The sequence below is a fragment of the Tachysurus fulvidraco genome, unplaced genomic scaffold (genome assembly GCF_022655615.1).
Source record: "Tachysurus fulvidraco isolate hzauxx_2018 unplaced genomic scaffold, HZAU_PFXX_2.0 HiC_scaffold_45_np12, whole genome shotgun sequence".
In the NCBI taxonomy this organism is placed as follows: domain Eukaryota; kingdom Metazoa; phylum Chordata; class Actinopteri; order Siluriformes; family Bagridae; genus Tachysurus; species Tachysurus fulvidraco.
In genome coordinates, this window is record NW_025926875.1 from 1 (window position 1) to 14,297 (window position 14,297).

The window sequence follows — 14,297 nt, forward strand, 5'->3', positions numbered from 1 at the left end:
TGTTGGGATAAAAACATGGACACGTAAAGTTTGGGGTCCTGACATGTGACATGTTCAAAAATAAGTAAATAACCTGAAGGCTAATAGGCTAATAAAATAGATCTATATCTATATAGGGAGATTAAAAAAAATATATAAAAAAACCATGAATTAATTTATTATTTATGAATAAAAAATTTATTCATTCATTCATTCATTCGTTCATTCAGCAATTCATTCATTCATTCATTCATTCATTCATTCATTCATTCATTCATTCATTCCTCAATTCATTTATTCATATGTGCCTTCTGTTAATATGGATATTCGCCTGTCCTTTATTGTATTTTTTTTTTAAATCTAATTTAAGACAAATTGGACAGACTCGAGGTCGCTAAATCTGCGTTTTGCGTCAGGCCTGAAATTATGTTTTCTTTTCTTTGAAGAGAATGTAGTCAAAAAAATAACACGATTTAGCACTTTCTCGGCCGTTTTTAGCCAGTGGTCTAAAAACCAAATAAATAATCATTTAATTATTCAGATAAATAAAAGCAAGCGCCAGTGTGTATGTGTGGAGAGAGAGAGAGAGAGAGAGAGAGAGAGAGAGAGAGAGAGAGAGAGAGAGAGAGAGAGAGAGAGAGAGAGAGAGAGAGATTGTATCTGATTGCATCGTCACAGTGTCAACATGAACACAACAGGACTGTTGATCGTAGCCTAAAGCCGTGGAGCGATATTCTGTACTAAAGTCTTATTAAGGAAGGGAGACATAATGAGGACAGACGTGAAATCACGTGACCTGCAATAACGCTGTCAGTTGATGCCCGAGTTAACGAATTATCATTGATAAAAATTATTTTAAACAGTATTCTAATAATAAATTAAATATTTATTGGTTACAGGACTAATGAAAATAACTAATTGTAGCTATAATGCTTGTAGGCTGTCTACACAGTGTGGACTATTTAATTTTTTGTATTTTTTGTTCTATTCATTCAGAAGTAGATTTGAATTTGAGTTAATTTGAAAGTCTATGTAAGTCTATCTTTGCATATTATTATTATTATTATTATTATTATTATTATTATTATTATTATTATTATTATTATTATTATTCGAAATAGTCCTTCAGTGCATATGTTTTTATTTAGAATGATTTAATTTTCTTTTATGTCCTTTGCACGTATACAATTATAATTTCCCGTGGTTTAATTAATATATTTTGCAGTAATGTTATAGTTTATTCGTTTTTTTTACTAACATTTAGTGCGAACCGAGTAAATAAACATTCTATTCAGCTCCATATACTAAATTTTCACAGTTCTGTAAACATAGAAATGATCCCAAAATTTGACGCCCTGTTTTATTCTTTACTCGGTCTTCCTCAGTTTGTAGTTTATACGTCCAATTTTTAATTTTCTTTTTAATTAAAAGTCTATTGACTACTTACTTAAACAGCCTATATTTATATAAAACAATAAACAAATGTTTTACGTAATAATAATAATAATAATAATAATAATAATAATAACAACAACAACAACAACAACAACAACAATAATAATAATAATAATAATAATAATAATAATAATAATAATAATAATAATAATAATGCAAGTTTATTTATCAACTCAAGGTTTATTTGAACTGAAATGTAACCTTTGTTGTAGTTAAACGACACGCGACGAGTTTTTGTTGTAAAATATTTGAACACATTCATTAGGATGAATTCATCGAAACCAATCAGGAGCCATTAGACCGGCTGCGTTGCCATGGAAACAACGTGCACAAACATTAATTAAACAGCCTAATTAAAGTGTTGTTGAATAACACAGGGTTGCTGGTGCCCTTACAAATGACATTGCATGGACTAAAGATGTAGGCTGAGAGCTATTGGAACTCACCATTGCATAAGCCAAAGTGTAACTCAATTAAAAAAGGTTATACTTGCTCCAAACAATTAAAAGTTAACATCTTTTCGCCAGATTGTATCCGAGGTCGCTATAATATTTGGACCATTTAGTACGCCAGTATACAGCGTTCTGCTGGACCCTCGTTAAATCTCGCGATGTTACAGTAATGCTGAGACGTAGCCGAAATCTCGCGATATTACATGGAACGTTGCCTAGCAACCATAGTACGTAAACAATCGACGCTTCTTACACAGAGTTGCTGTGAACCGAACTTAGAAACAGCAGCACAATGTCGTTTAAAGGCTTTGTAAGCTGCAATAGCAAAATATCAAAGGTGGATAAAGACTTTTATGACTTAAAGAACAAAGCAGCGGAGTTTTACAGAGCAAACGGAGTGCCGGAGAAACTAGAAACTGTTTTAAATCAGATGTTTTTGTCGAAGCCGAATGATGTTTATGGATATCTGGTATGGAAATCTATTAGCCTTAGATAATTAAGTTATGCAATAAATAAGACATTTTAATCATAATGAAACCTAATTAAAATAATTGCAGGTCATTAAATTGCCTAGTAATGGACTGATGGTTCACATGAAACTTTTTTTTTCCAATCAATTTTTTTTTTCAATCAATTATTTTTAACCCTAGAAACTCTGTTATCTAGTTGTAGTTTCAAGAAAATGTTTGTGAACCTAATTAAATGCATTTATATCAGTTCTTAAATGAACACAATGACAAAAAGCTCTGTGGTGTTTATACCTGTAAATCCTCCTTTATCACCAGTAACGTGTCCCAAACCTTTTCTGTAGTTGTTGTAGTTTCCAGATAGAATTTTTCCTTTAGACAAATCTCTTCCTGTATATAGTGTAAGGTCTGGTATTTCATGGATAAACATGCCGCTTCTAGTCTTCCTACAGTATATCTGTTGGCTCATGTTAGGGACATTTTGGACACAAAACAATCTTCTTCCATTTGTTGTTCTAGGCTATACAAGGCCTTTCTTCATTTGGACTGATCTGTGTTTATACTGTACTTTTTGTCAGGCAAACTACTTTTCTAGCCTCTCACACACACCTGTGATCAGTGCAGTAGTGGGCAGAGAGGTGTATGATGCCAGGGGAGAAGCAGCATTGCAGGTGGAGGTTTACTGCATCGTCAGGAATGAAGAGAAGGTAGGCTGAAAATCAGTGAGATGAGTGATGAGATTTCTCTGTGTAGGTGTTTTCACATGTCTTGTAAGAATATGAATATGATAAAGCAAATGTTTTTTTCTGCTTTAAAAAAATATTAACAATCCCATTGACATGTACAAGTTTCAAGCCTTCTGTACTCCAAACGTACCTGGTCCGGCTCATGTAGAGATCGCTTTATGCTGTTGTTCTATAGTTGTATATGCTTGTGCTCTAGCATGGGTGTTAATGCTGCTGTACTGGTGCTCTAGCATGGGTGTTAATGCTGCTGTACTGGTGCTCTAGCATGGGTGTTAATGCTGCTGTACTGGTGCTCTAGCATGGGTGTTAATGCTGCTGTACTGGTGCTCTAGCATGGGTGTTAATGCTGCTGTACTGGTGCTCTAGCATTGGTGTTAATGCTCCTGTACTGGTGCTCAAGCATGGGTGTTAATGCTGCTGTACTGGTGCTCCAGCATTGGTGTTAATGCTTCTGTACTGGTGCTCAAGCATTGGTGTTAATGCTGCTGTACTGGTGCTCAAGCATTGGTGTTAATGCTGCTATAATGTTGCTCAAGCATTGGTGTTAATGCTACTGTACTGGTGCTCAAGCATTGGTGTTAATGCTGCTGTACTGGTGCTCTAGCATTGGTGTTAATGCTGCTGTAGTGGTGCTCAAGCATTGGTGTTATTGCTGCTGTACTGGTGCTCAAGCATTGGTGTTAATGCTGCTGTACTGGTGCTCAAGCATTGGTGTTAATGCTGCTGTACTGGTGCTCAAGCATTGGTGTTAATGCTGCTGTACTGGTGCTCAAGCATTGGTGTTAATGCTGCTGTACTGGTGCTCAAGCATTGGTGTTAATGCTGCTGTACTGGTGCTCTAGCTTTGGTGTTAATGCTGCTGTACTGGTGCTCAAGCATTGGTGTTAATGCTGCTGTACTGGTGCTCTAGCATTGGTGTTAATTCTGCTGTACTGGTGCCCTAGCATTGGTGTTAATGCTGCTGTACTGGTGCTCTAGCTTTGGTGTTAATGCTGCTGTACTGGTGCTCAAGCATTGGTGTTAATGCTGCTGTACTGGTGCTCTAGCATTGGTGTTAATGCTGCTGTACTGGTGCTCTAGCATTGGTGTTAATGCTGCTGTACTGGTGCTCCAGCATTGGTGTTAATGCTGCTGTACTGGTGCTCTAGCATTGGTGTTAATGCTGCTGTACTGGTGCTCTAGCATTGGTGTTAATACTGCTGTATTGGTTCTTTAGCATTGGTGTTAATGCTGCTGTACTGGTGCTCTAGCATTGGTGTTAATACTGCTGTATTGGTTCTTTAGCATTGGTGTTAATGCTGCTGTACTGGTGCTCTAGCTTTGGTGTTAATGCTGCTGTACTGGTGCTCAAGCATTGGTGTTAATGCTGCTATACTGTTGCTCAAGCATTGGTGTTAATGCTGCTGTACTGGTGCTCAAGCATTGATGTTAATTCTGTTGAAGTTCAGTGGTTCTCCAAAAGAGGAGACCCGACTTAACTCATGTTTGTTTGTTTCTATGATCTGAATCTGGTGCGTTTATTTGCAACAGAATGACATTTCAGAAAGAAACCAGTGAAATAAACTGCTGTGTGTCACATGTGGTATATACACAGAGAGAAGATGATACGCTGTGTTGAGTGGTAGTGACGAGTGAAACAGCAGTGAGATGGAACACTCAGATAACAATGTGTTCCTGTTTGTGGTCAAAGAAGCTTATTTTTGCATCTCTTAACTCTCTGTTATTCTGTGTAATTTAGTTAGTCTGTAATGCAGTGGTTTCTGGTGTGGATGGAGATGTCACTGGGGCATGGAATGCGGTTGCCAATGGTAACCATCAAGCGTCTGTAGAGGTAGCGTTGGAGTGGATCAGAGATCAGCTGTGCCCCATGTTGCATGGATCTAACCCCACCCAACAAATACACCTGGACAAACAACTCAGGTAGACACACACACGTGGACACGCACAGAAAGTTTGTCAGTAATAATTATGCTAAATTGTGTGTGTATGTGTGTGTGTGTTGCAGCGATTTCTACATGGCTCGTTACCTTGAAGACCAAGATCGCCGTAACAGAGAAAAGAAAGCTGAGGAAGAAGAAACAATTGAACCAACACCTGACACCAACACCGTTCAAGCACCAGATTCAAGCAAAGGCAAGAAGGAAGCACAGAAAGGTAGAGTGAAGATTATATTTAAAAACTCTTGTATCTAGTAACTAACATCCTGGAGCATTGGTGTTAATGCTGTTGTATTGTTGTTGATGCTCTAGCATTGGTGTTAATGCTGTTGTATTGTTGTTGATGCTCTAGCATTGGTGTTAATGCTGTTGTATTGGTGCGCTAGCATTGGTGTTAATGCTGCTGTGTTGGTGCACTAGCATCGGTGTAAATGCTGTTGTATTGTTGTTGATGCTCTGGCATTGGTGTTAATGCTGTTGTGTTGGTGCTCTTCCACTGGTGTTAATGCTGCTGTGTTGGTGCTCTAGCATTTATTTTAATGCTGCTGTGTTGGTGCTCGAGCATTTTTGTAATGCTGTTGTGTCGGTGCGCTAGCATATTTTTAATGCTGTTGAGTTGGTGGTCTACCATTTGTGTTAATGCTGTTGGGTTGGTGGTCTATCATTGGTGTTAATGCTGTTGGGTTGGTGCCCTGGCATTGGTGTTAATGCTGTTGGGTTGGTGCCCTGGCATTGGTGTTAATGCTGTTGGGTTGGTGCCCTGGCATTGGTGTTAATGCTGTTGGGTTGGTGCCCTGGCATTGGTGTTAATGCTGTTGTACTGGTGCTGTAGCTTTGGTGTTAATGCTGTTGTGTTGCTGTTGATGCTGCAGTATTAATGTGGATGTTCTACTGTTTGTATGGATGTTATGTAGGTAAGAAAGGCAGCGCCCCAGAGAAGCCGCTACCTCCTCCTGAGAAACCGGAGCCAATGTTGCCAGGGGCGATGGCAGTCGGTGCTCTGTCTATGGCACTAGCCAAATCTGCAGCGAGCCTCACAGCCACCCCCCTATACAAACACATCCTCACTCTGAGAGACCATCAGGTTAACACAACACACACACACACACACACACACACACACACACACACACACACACACACGCACACACACAAATACACATTTACAGAATTATTAGCAAGGTTTTAATCAACATACAAAACCAAAGGAGAGAAAACTCTAGGTGCTCGATGTGAGATTAGTTAGCATAAAAATGCTGATTGTTTATACATTCCTACTTCCACCTTACTCCCCTTTTCTCTTATTCTTTTTATCTCCACACCTCTGCTGTGATTGTATTCTCTTCTTCTCTTTTCTGTGGATCTTTCTCAGGCTGGAAGAGTGTTCCTGCCCATGCCGCTTGTGTCCGTGTTGAGCTGTGGGAAAGCGTCAGCCGGAAAGCTCAACCTGCTAGAGGAGGTTATCCTGCTGCCTACTGTACCACACAGAACCAGAGAGTTACATACACACACACACACACACACACACACACACACACACACACACACACACACACACACTACACACCTCCATTATTAGTTTTGATTTTATTAGTACTTTTTTTTAGTTAAGATCATATTACCTTTTTGAGTGTTTTCTTTTTTCGATTCAATATATTTTATTTTATTTTTAGTTGTAGTTATGTTCCTTACATGTTCCCTTGTATTTGACTAACTGACTCATTAGAGTGGGGTAAACTAAAAGCAGAAAGCACTGCATTCCAGAGAAATAAAGTGATCCTTCACAACCAGTCATAATAATAATAATAATAATAATTATTATTATTATTATTATTATTATTATTATTATTATTATTATTATTATTATCAGCCATGATTCATGGCAATCCTGAGTTTGACCTTAAACTTTGCTTCCATTCATGAAACCCATGAATATGTAAACAGTGTGTGTAAATACCTCAAGGAAACATTAAATGCTGTACCGCATACTGTATTTTATGTATCTAAACGTGCCCAGATCATCAGGATGTGCCGTGATGTGCAGAGAGAGATAAGGAGGATAGCTACAGCGGGGAAGTCAGAGGTGAGCTTTCAGTTTTCAAACTCGGATCATCATCGCATGTAAAAGTCCTATATAAAAAGCTTCAAGAAAATACCAGGCATGAATAAATGAACTGAATATCAATGGGTTGCAGTGTAATATCAGAATAATATCAGTCTCTCTTACTGTTTCTCTCTCTTCCTCTCTTTTTGTCTCAGTCTGTGTCAGTGGGGCTTTCAGAAAGTGGCGCTATTCAGCTCGGGCTGGAACGCCCCGAACAAGCTCTCGATCTGTTGATGGAGGCGTGCACAAACCTGGGCCTGCCGATCGGCACGGAGCTCCGGCTGGTGATAAACTGCTCTGCTCATGTACTCATGGACTATGTGAGTGGACACAAGGTCAAAGTTCAACCTCAGTTAAAACAAAGAGGAATGGTTAATGAGAAATAAAACGAAAACGCAGACCAGTCACCAAGACTCTCAACTGCTACGTCAATGTCAGCAAGTTTTACATCATTATTACTGAGTAAAGCATTTGTGATGAAGCTCTGCTGCAGAAGGGTCACTTAGTTCAACACTAATCAAACACACCCTTTCTTCAAATTACTGGCAACAAGAAGTATATAAAACTCAGTGGGCTGATCTTTTGAGCTGAAACATCTAGAAACGATTTGCAGCTTTATCTTAACACTCGAGTATTCTCGGATCACAAAAGTGTCGATTTATTAAACAGCATCACTGACAACAGAGCAAGTGATCATACAAATCACAGCTTAATTCACGTGCTTGTTATAATACAGTGTTGTTTTCTATAGTAAAGTCCTAAACCACATGTCACCATGTTTCCCACCAGAGGAAAGTCTTATGTTGAGTGTAGATTTATGGCTTTAGATCATACTAATTTGCATCTAATTTGCATAAAATGATAAAAAAATAAAAGTAGCCAATTAATTTGTCACGTTTCAGTATGAATGGTTGTACTTCAGGTTTCTAAGGTTTTTAAATGTATTTCATATGACCAAATCTCTGATTAACTCAATAAAACTTCTAATTTGTGTTCCACAGTCCAAAGGAAAGTATGAAGTAATGTCAGGGACTCTGAAGTCTCCAGATGAGCTGGTGGAAATGTTTGTGGGTTTGATCAGTAAATATCCAGCTATCGTCGCCCTTGTTGACGCCTTCAGGAAAGAGGTGAGAAAGCAGCTTCACTTTCACTCTCTGCATCATCTATACACACTGATAGATTGTGTCTGCTTTCTCAAATGCTTTGTAGCAAGAATATCACCAGATACGCTATGAGAAGGAATGGGTGTAATATGGTGTGCTTTGGCAACCTAAGATTAGGGTCAGAAAACACTTCATAACAAAACCCCATAACAAAAAAAAAGTCGAAGCTTGTCTGATTTTTTTTTCTTTTTAATTATCAATAACTGGCAACCTAGAGTTAAGATGACATGATAATGTATAAGTCTCTAAAGAATACAATCTGGCAACTCTTTTCTTTTTTTTCTGTACAGGATGTGGAACAGTGGCAGAAGCTGAGCTCTATTATTGGCCAGTCTTGTTACTTAATAGCAGATGCAGCATACAGACCCTGCCTTTGCTCGAATGAGGGTAAGCCCCGTCCCCCAGGAGTCACATGGGTCACAGTTAGGCACAGAAGTGAGATGACCCTTACCGACCTAATCCATGCTGTCACAGAGCAAACAGGTAGCCATTATTTTTGTTTTCAAATCACAGCACACTCCAAGCATTTCTCTGATCATGTAGAAGAGCTACCAACTGCATTACAACACTGCACGAGTGAGATATTGGCCTTGACAAAGAAAAACTGTTTATTAATGTGTGGCAGTACACGATGCGTTTATTTAGTGACTGCCTCATCAGGGCCATTGAGGTTTACCCCAGGCTACTCTTGTCTTTACACTTTATAATAGAAAAGAATTAGAAACTAGCACAACAGAAATAATAAGTGTATAAGTGGAATTCAGGAGCTCTGCTAACAGCATTGAAATGAAAAGGAAATAAAATGGGACGTAGGCATCTTTACTGTGAATGAAAACATGCCAGATGAAAGGCATAATAGGTATAAAATAGATAATAGATTTAAAAAAAGAATCAGATTTGACTCCCTGTTTAATATAAAGAGCGACACACAATGTGCACACGTATACACACTCAACAGCAGCTGTTAAACAGCCCACATTTACTGAGCTAAACACACATGACTTGCATATCCACGGGATGAATAACTCTCATGGCCACTGCACTGGGAGCGAGACAGTGAGAGAAAGAGACATGTAGAGAAAGAGAAGATCCTTTAAATTAGCTCATTGAAAAGCTTATGAAGGACATCAGAGAGAGAGAGAGAGAGAGACAGAGAGAGAGAGAGAGAGAGAGAGAGAGAGAGAGAGAGAGAGAGAGAGTTATTGAGTGCATTACACAAAGACCTTCATCTTAACGTGTCACACAGAGAACATACTGTATACATGTATGTGATTACTGGCTACAATAAGTCTCACACACACACACACACACACACACACACACACACACACACACACACACACACACACACACACACACACACACACACACACACACACACACACACACACACACACACACACACACACACACATACATTCTCAAAATAAACCCTGTACCTCAATGAAAGAGAAACACACCAGTGTTCAATTCAATCTGACTTAAATGTCATAAAACTCTAAGTTATGGCCTAGAGGTACACAATTGTCTTGGGTGTATAAGCAAAAGCTTTCAGGCGGAATTTTACAGAAAACCGGAATTTTACATATTTAGAGAGAGATTGAGAGAAAGAAAAAAGAGAGAGTAAGAGAAAAGAGAGGGAGAAGAGAGAGAGAGAGTGAGAATGAGGAGAGAGAGAGAGAGAGAGAGAGAGAGAGAGAGAGAGAGAGAGAATAAGAGAGAGGGAAATTTTGCCCTGATGTTTTCAAATTTCATATAAAACATTGATATTAATAATATGACACCAAAGTTTGGGTTTATTTATTTGAAGTTATCTTCTTTGTACACATATATTGTGTGTGTGTGTGTGTGTGTGTGTGTGTGTGTGTGTGTGTGTGTGTGTGTGTGTGTGTGTGTGTGTGTGTGTGTGTGTGTGAAGAAGAAGAGACCATTCTAGCCATGAGCTGTGAGGAGATTGGTGATGACTCCATGATAGATGTGGTGAGGAAATATCTCAGACATTATCTCTAATTTAAGGTTTTGTCAGCATTTGCATTGCTTGTAAATAAACTCTGTGTGTTTGTGTGTGTGTGTGTGTGTGTGTGTGTGTGTGTGTGTGTGTGTGTGTGTGTGTGTGTGTGTGTGTGTCTGTGTCTGTTCGTTCGTGTGCATGCATGTGTGTGTAGGCTGTAGGTCTGGGTGTATCCTTCATTAAGCTGGGTGGGCTGACTGGAGGTGGGAGGATGAACAAATACAACCGTTTACACAGGATAGAGCAAGAGCTGGAGGAACAGGGCACTCTGGGTAAGAAAATCTCTCTCTCTCTCTCTCTCTCTCTCTCTCTCTCAGACTCACACACAGTTAGTACTGTACATTAACACGTGGAAGTATGTTTTACCACTGACACCCTTCTGAATGAACAGTGCATTCTCTCAGTGGGTGCCTGTCTAATGTGCGGAGGCAAGTAGTTCCATAGCCCAGGGGCAGTAACAGAGAAGGCACGGTCCCCTCAAAGAGCTTCCTCTCTGATTTCCGGGTGTCAAGTAGCATATGATCAGTTGACCTGAGTGAGCAGGCAGGAATGTAGGGGTGAAGCAGTTCAGTGATGTACGACAGGATGAGGCCAATTAAAGATTAAAAAAATAAATAAAGGAACTTTACAATAAACAAGCCAGGATGGCATGGCATAACAAAGGCATGGATTACCATCTCATTTTTTGCCTGGGTACCAGAGGCCTTATTTTTTACCAATCCCCTTAGATGAAAGAAACTAGACTTCACCACTGCTCCAAATTGGCTGTACAATTTAAGATCCATGACCGTTTACAAATGGAGATTAGTTATCGTTGGTCTAAGACATAGGTGTCAAACTCAAGACCCGTGGGCCACATCCGGCCCGGCGTGCAATTATATTTGGCCAGCGAGATCATTTTATATAGATCTATTATTATTGTTATTAATGACCCGGCGATGTGAAGCGCTGATAACACACAAACTACAGATCCCATAATGCAGCGCAACAGCTGCCTCGCCGAACGATAGGTCGATTAAGTCAAGCGTCTGTTGCTGTATACAACCCTACTGTAAAGACAAAGCTAGCCCCTAACAATGGAGAAAAGAAAAGTTGATTCTGAAAACCGAGCCTTTCAAAACCGATGGGAGGCTGAGTTTATGTTTATTGACATTACCGGTAAACCTGTGTGTCTTATTATTATTTTTTGCCTTAAAAGCACAAATTGTATTTATATTTCCAGTGTTTTTTGAACCATGTTCATATATTGAATTTGTATGATTTTGACAGGAGATATTTTTATGAAGAGCCAAATATTTAAAGTTTAAGCTTATTTTTTATAAAATGGCACAAGAGCAAAGAAAATTTAATGTTTTGATTTGTTATTTTTACTTTTGCGGAAAAGCATAATTTTTTTTGCGGCATGTTTATACTTTTTGACAAGGGATATTTTGGTGGAGAGCAAAGTATTTTAAGTTATACAAAGTTTAAGTTTACTACTGCCTTGTTATCATTAATTTGTAGGAAGTTCAACGCCATCCAAGCTTTATTGTCATCAAGACATGAGAAACCCTTTACCGGCTTTACCGGTATATAGATCTGCATAGCAATGGAAGGAGGTCCCATGGTGCCTGAGGATAAATCCCAGAAGAAGCAAATAAATTAAGAAGAGTAAGGCCCTAGAATCGAGCCCTGTGGAACCCCATAGGACAAAAGAGCAATGGATGATTCAATACGAGCAAGACCCACAAAAAAATTCTGTTTGTTAAATAGGACCGAAACCACTCTAAAACAGGGCCAAGAATACCCACAATTTGATCTAGATGAGATATTAGAATGTGGTGGACAACTGTGTCAAAAGCAGCAGTTAAGTCTAGAAGGACAAGGATCACAAAGTCACCAGCATCAGATGCAATGAGGATGTCATTAAAAACCAAAAGCTGACTCTGTGCTGCGCAATGTTTTAAAACCGGATCGGAAAACCCCCAGGATGTCGTGTTCATCCAAAAAAGATTTCAGTTGTAAATTAGACAGCTGAAGATAGCTAGCACAGTGTGTCCGAGACCAGGTTTCTTAAAATGTGGTTGTACAATTGCTTGTTAAAGATGTCCTATGTCCAAATGTCCTATACAAGGACCTCTTTCCCTCTTACATCTTCCTTACATCTTCATGACTTTTATTTTTAACTATTCTCTTATTATATTATATTATTACCTTTTACAAAAAAAAAAAAAAAAAAAAAGACATGCACCGGGCCATCTATCTTTTCTAATCAAGTCTCTAGTCAGAATGAAGGGAGGAGGAGATACATGAGCAAACAACATAACGGAGAAGTGAAGGTTTTTTTGTGTGTGTGTTTAATTAGCAGGTATGCGAAAGGTGAAGCTGCCGTGTGAAAGCAGGCCTGAGCAGGAGTTAACACCGACCGAACAGGCGACATGATTACGCACCACATTTCACCTTCATCAGCACGTCAGAAAAAACGAGTTTTCCCTGAAATGTACATGTACATCTTTAAGAACAAATGAGTTTAATATATAATTTGAAATGATCGTCATTTACAGTGTAAACACTATATTATTCTTTACAATAACCTTTTGCTCTATGTTTTTGTTCTGTAAAGCTGCTTTGAAACAATGTCAATTGTAAAAAGTGCTATACAAATAAACTTGAATTGAATTAAAACATGCTCAAAAACTTCATTTGTTAATTCTGTCTCTAATTTCTGCATCACACACATGACATTCAAGGTATTTCTATGTAAGTTATTTATAGTCATGTTACCACATATATTCTGACCCACGACATCCACAATGTTAAATCTGTATTTCTAATTATCTCCTTTTTATGATCGTAGAGAGAGAGAGAGAGAGAGAGAGAGAGAGAGAGAGAGAGAGAGAGAGAGAGAGAGAGCGTGATGGAGTGATAGAGATAGACAAAGAGAGCGTGATGTGAGAGAGAGAGACAGACAGACAAAGAGAGAGACAGAGAGAGAGGGAAAAAAGAGAGAGATTATTCATCAACTCAGTGACAATTTCATCTCATGGCACTAAATTAGTTTTAAGATATTTCTCAGCTAAATCTCAGTGAAGGTCAAAATTACAACAGAAAAGAATTTCAGGTGTTCAAGAAGTGTTCAGTAATGATTTAAGAGGACAGTTGAGGAAATCTACGAATACAGAATCTCATCTTTTGATGAGACGGACAGGAAATAAAGTCTTTTGTAAGCTGTTCTTATGGACTTTTGTCAACGGTTTGAGCAATAAAACATCATTTATATTTATAGGTTCAGTGAAAGTTCTGTGGTGTCTGAATGCCATCAGGCTAAAACCTTCCCAGAGCATAATGTATTATCTAAATGTCTTTGGCTGAGTATGTGACACCTGAGAGACTTTCCTTAACATCCATCAGCTAGCTTTGAGTTTCTTTGTTTCTCTCAGTACAGCAAAACATTATGTCACTCGTATGTTTCGGACATGTTAAATAAGTTATTTTCTTTCTAATTAAATATAAATATTTACCTCAGGTTTTAGTGCATCGTTAAATATCATATTAAATAAAAAAACAAACAAAAAAGAAATTCATTTTATTATTATTTAAGGGGGGGAAAAATCGTCCTTAAATCTCATTAGTGTGTCAATCAAACATGAAATTGTGTACTGAAAACACACTTCCTCTTCCAAGCCCTTTGTGGCTCACACACACACTTTTCTTTCTGTCTGTTTCTGAATGAAGACATTATTTAGGCGGCACTAAAAGGGCAGCTATGCTTCACTGCAGCTGTGGATGTTGGTATGTGTCTGTGTTTGTGTGATAGAATCACACAGTTGTGTTACAGCATTACAAAACACTTTGGGACACAAAGCAGTTCCGCAGATCCTTGCAGTAGGAGTTCGGGCTGATCCTGCTTTGAAGTTTAGCAATAAAGAATTTTGATTCTGCCAACAGATCACAGGCTAAGAGTGAAGGCTCCCCGAACTATGCTAGGGAAAAGGTTAACAAGG

At 38.6% G+C, this 14,297-nt stretch overlaps 1 protein-coding gene across 3 annotated transcripts; it reads left to right on the plus strand.

Moving 5' to 3' along the window:
- The first annotated feature begins 2,121 nt into the window (after positions 1-2,121).
- LOC125140402 (enolase 4-like) lies at positions 2,122-12,978 on the plus strand. 3 transcript variants are annotated; one of them, XM_047809711.1, is made up of 13 exons: positions 2,122-2,355; positions 2,932-3,060; positions 4,838-5,019; positions 5,105-5,253; positions 5,951-6,120; positions 6,409-6,534; positions 7,054-7,119; positions 7,296-7,460; positions 8,142-8,267; positions 8,594-8,786; positions 10,222-10,283; positions 10,469-10,586; positions 12,659-12,978. In XM_047809711.1, the coding sequence occupies exons 1-13, from the start codon at positions 2,179-2,181 to the stop codon at positions 12,733-12,735; spliced, it is 1,740 nt and encodes a 579-aa protein (XP_047665667.1). In that variant the 5' UTR covers positions 2,122-2,178; the 3' UTR covers positions 12,736-12,978. The 3 variants fall into 3 exon arrangements, with proteins under 3 accessions (XP_047665667.1, XP_047665669.1, XP_047665668.1); XM_047809713.1 differs by having other exon boundaries at positions 12,662-12,978; XM_047809712.1 differs by having other exon boundaries at positions 10,225-10,283.
- Positions 12,979-14,297: the final 1,319 nt, after the last annotated feature.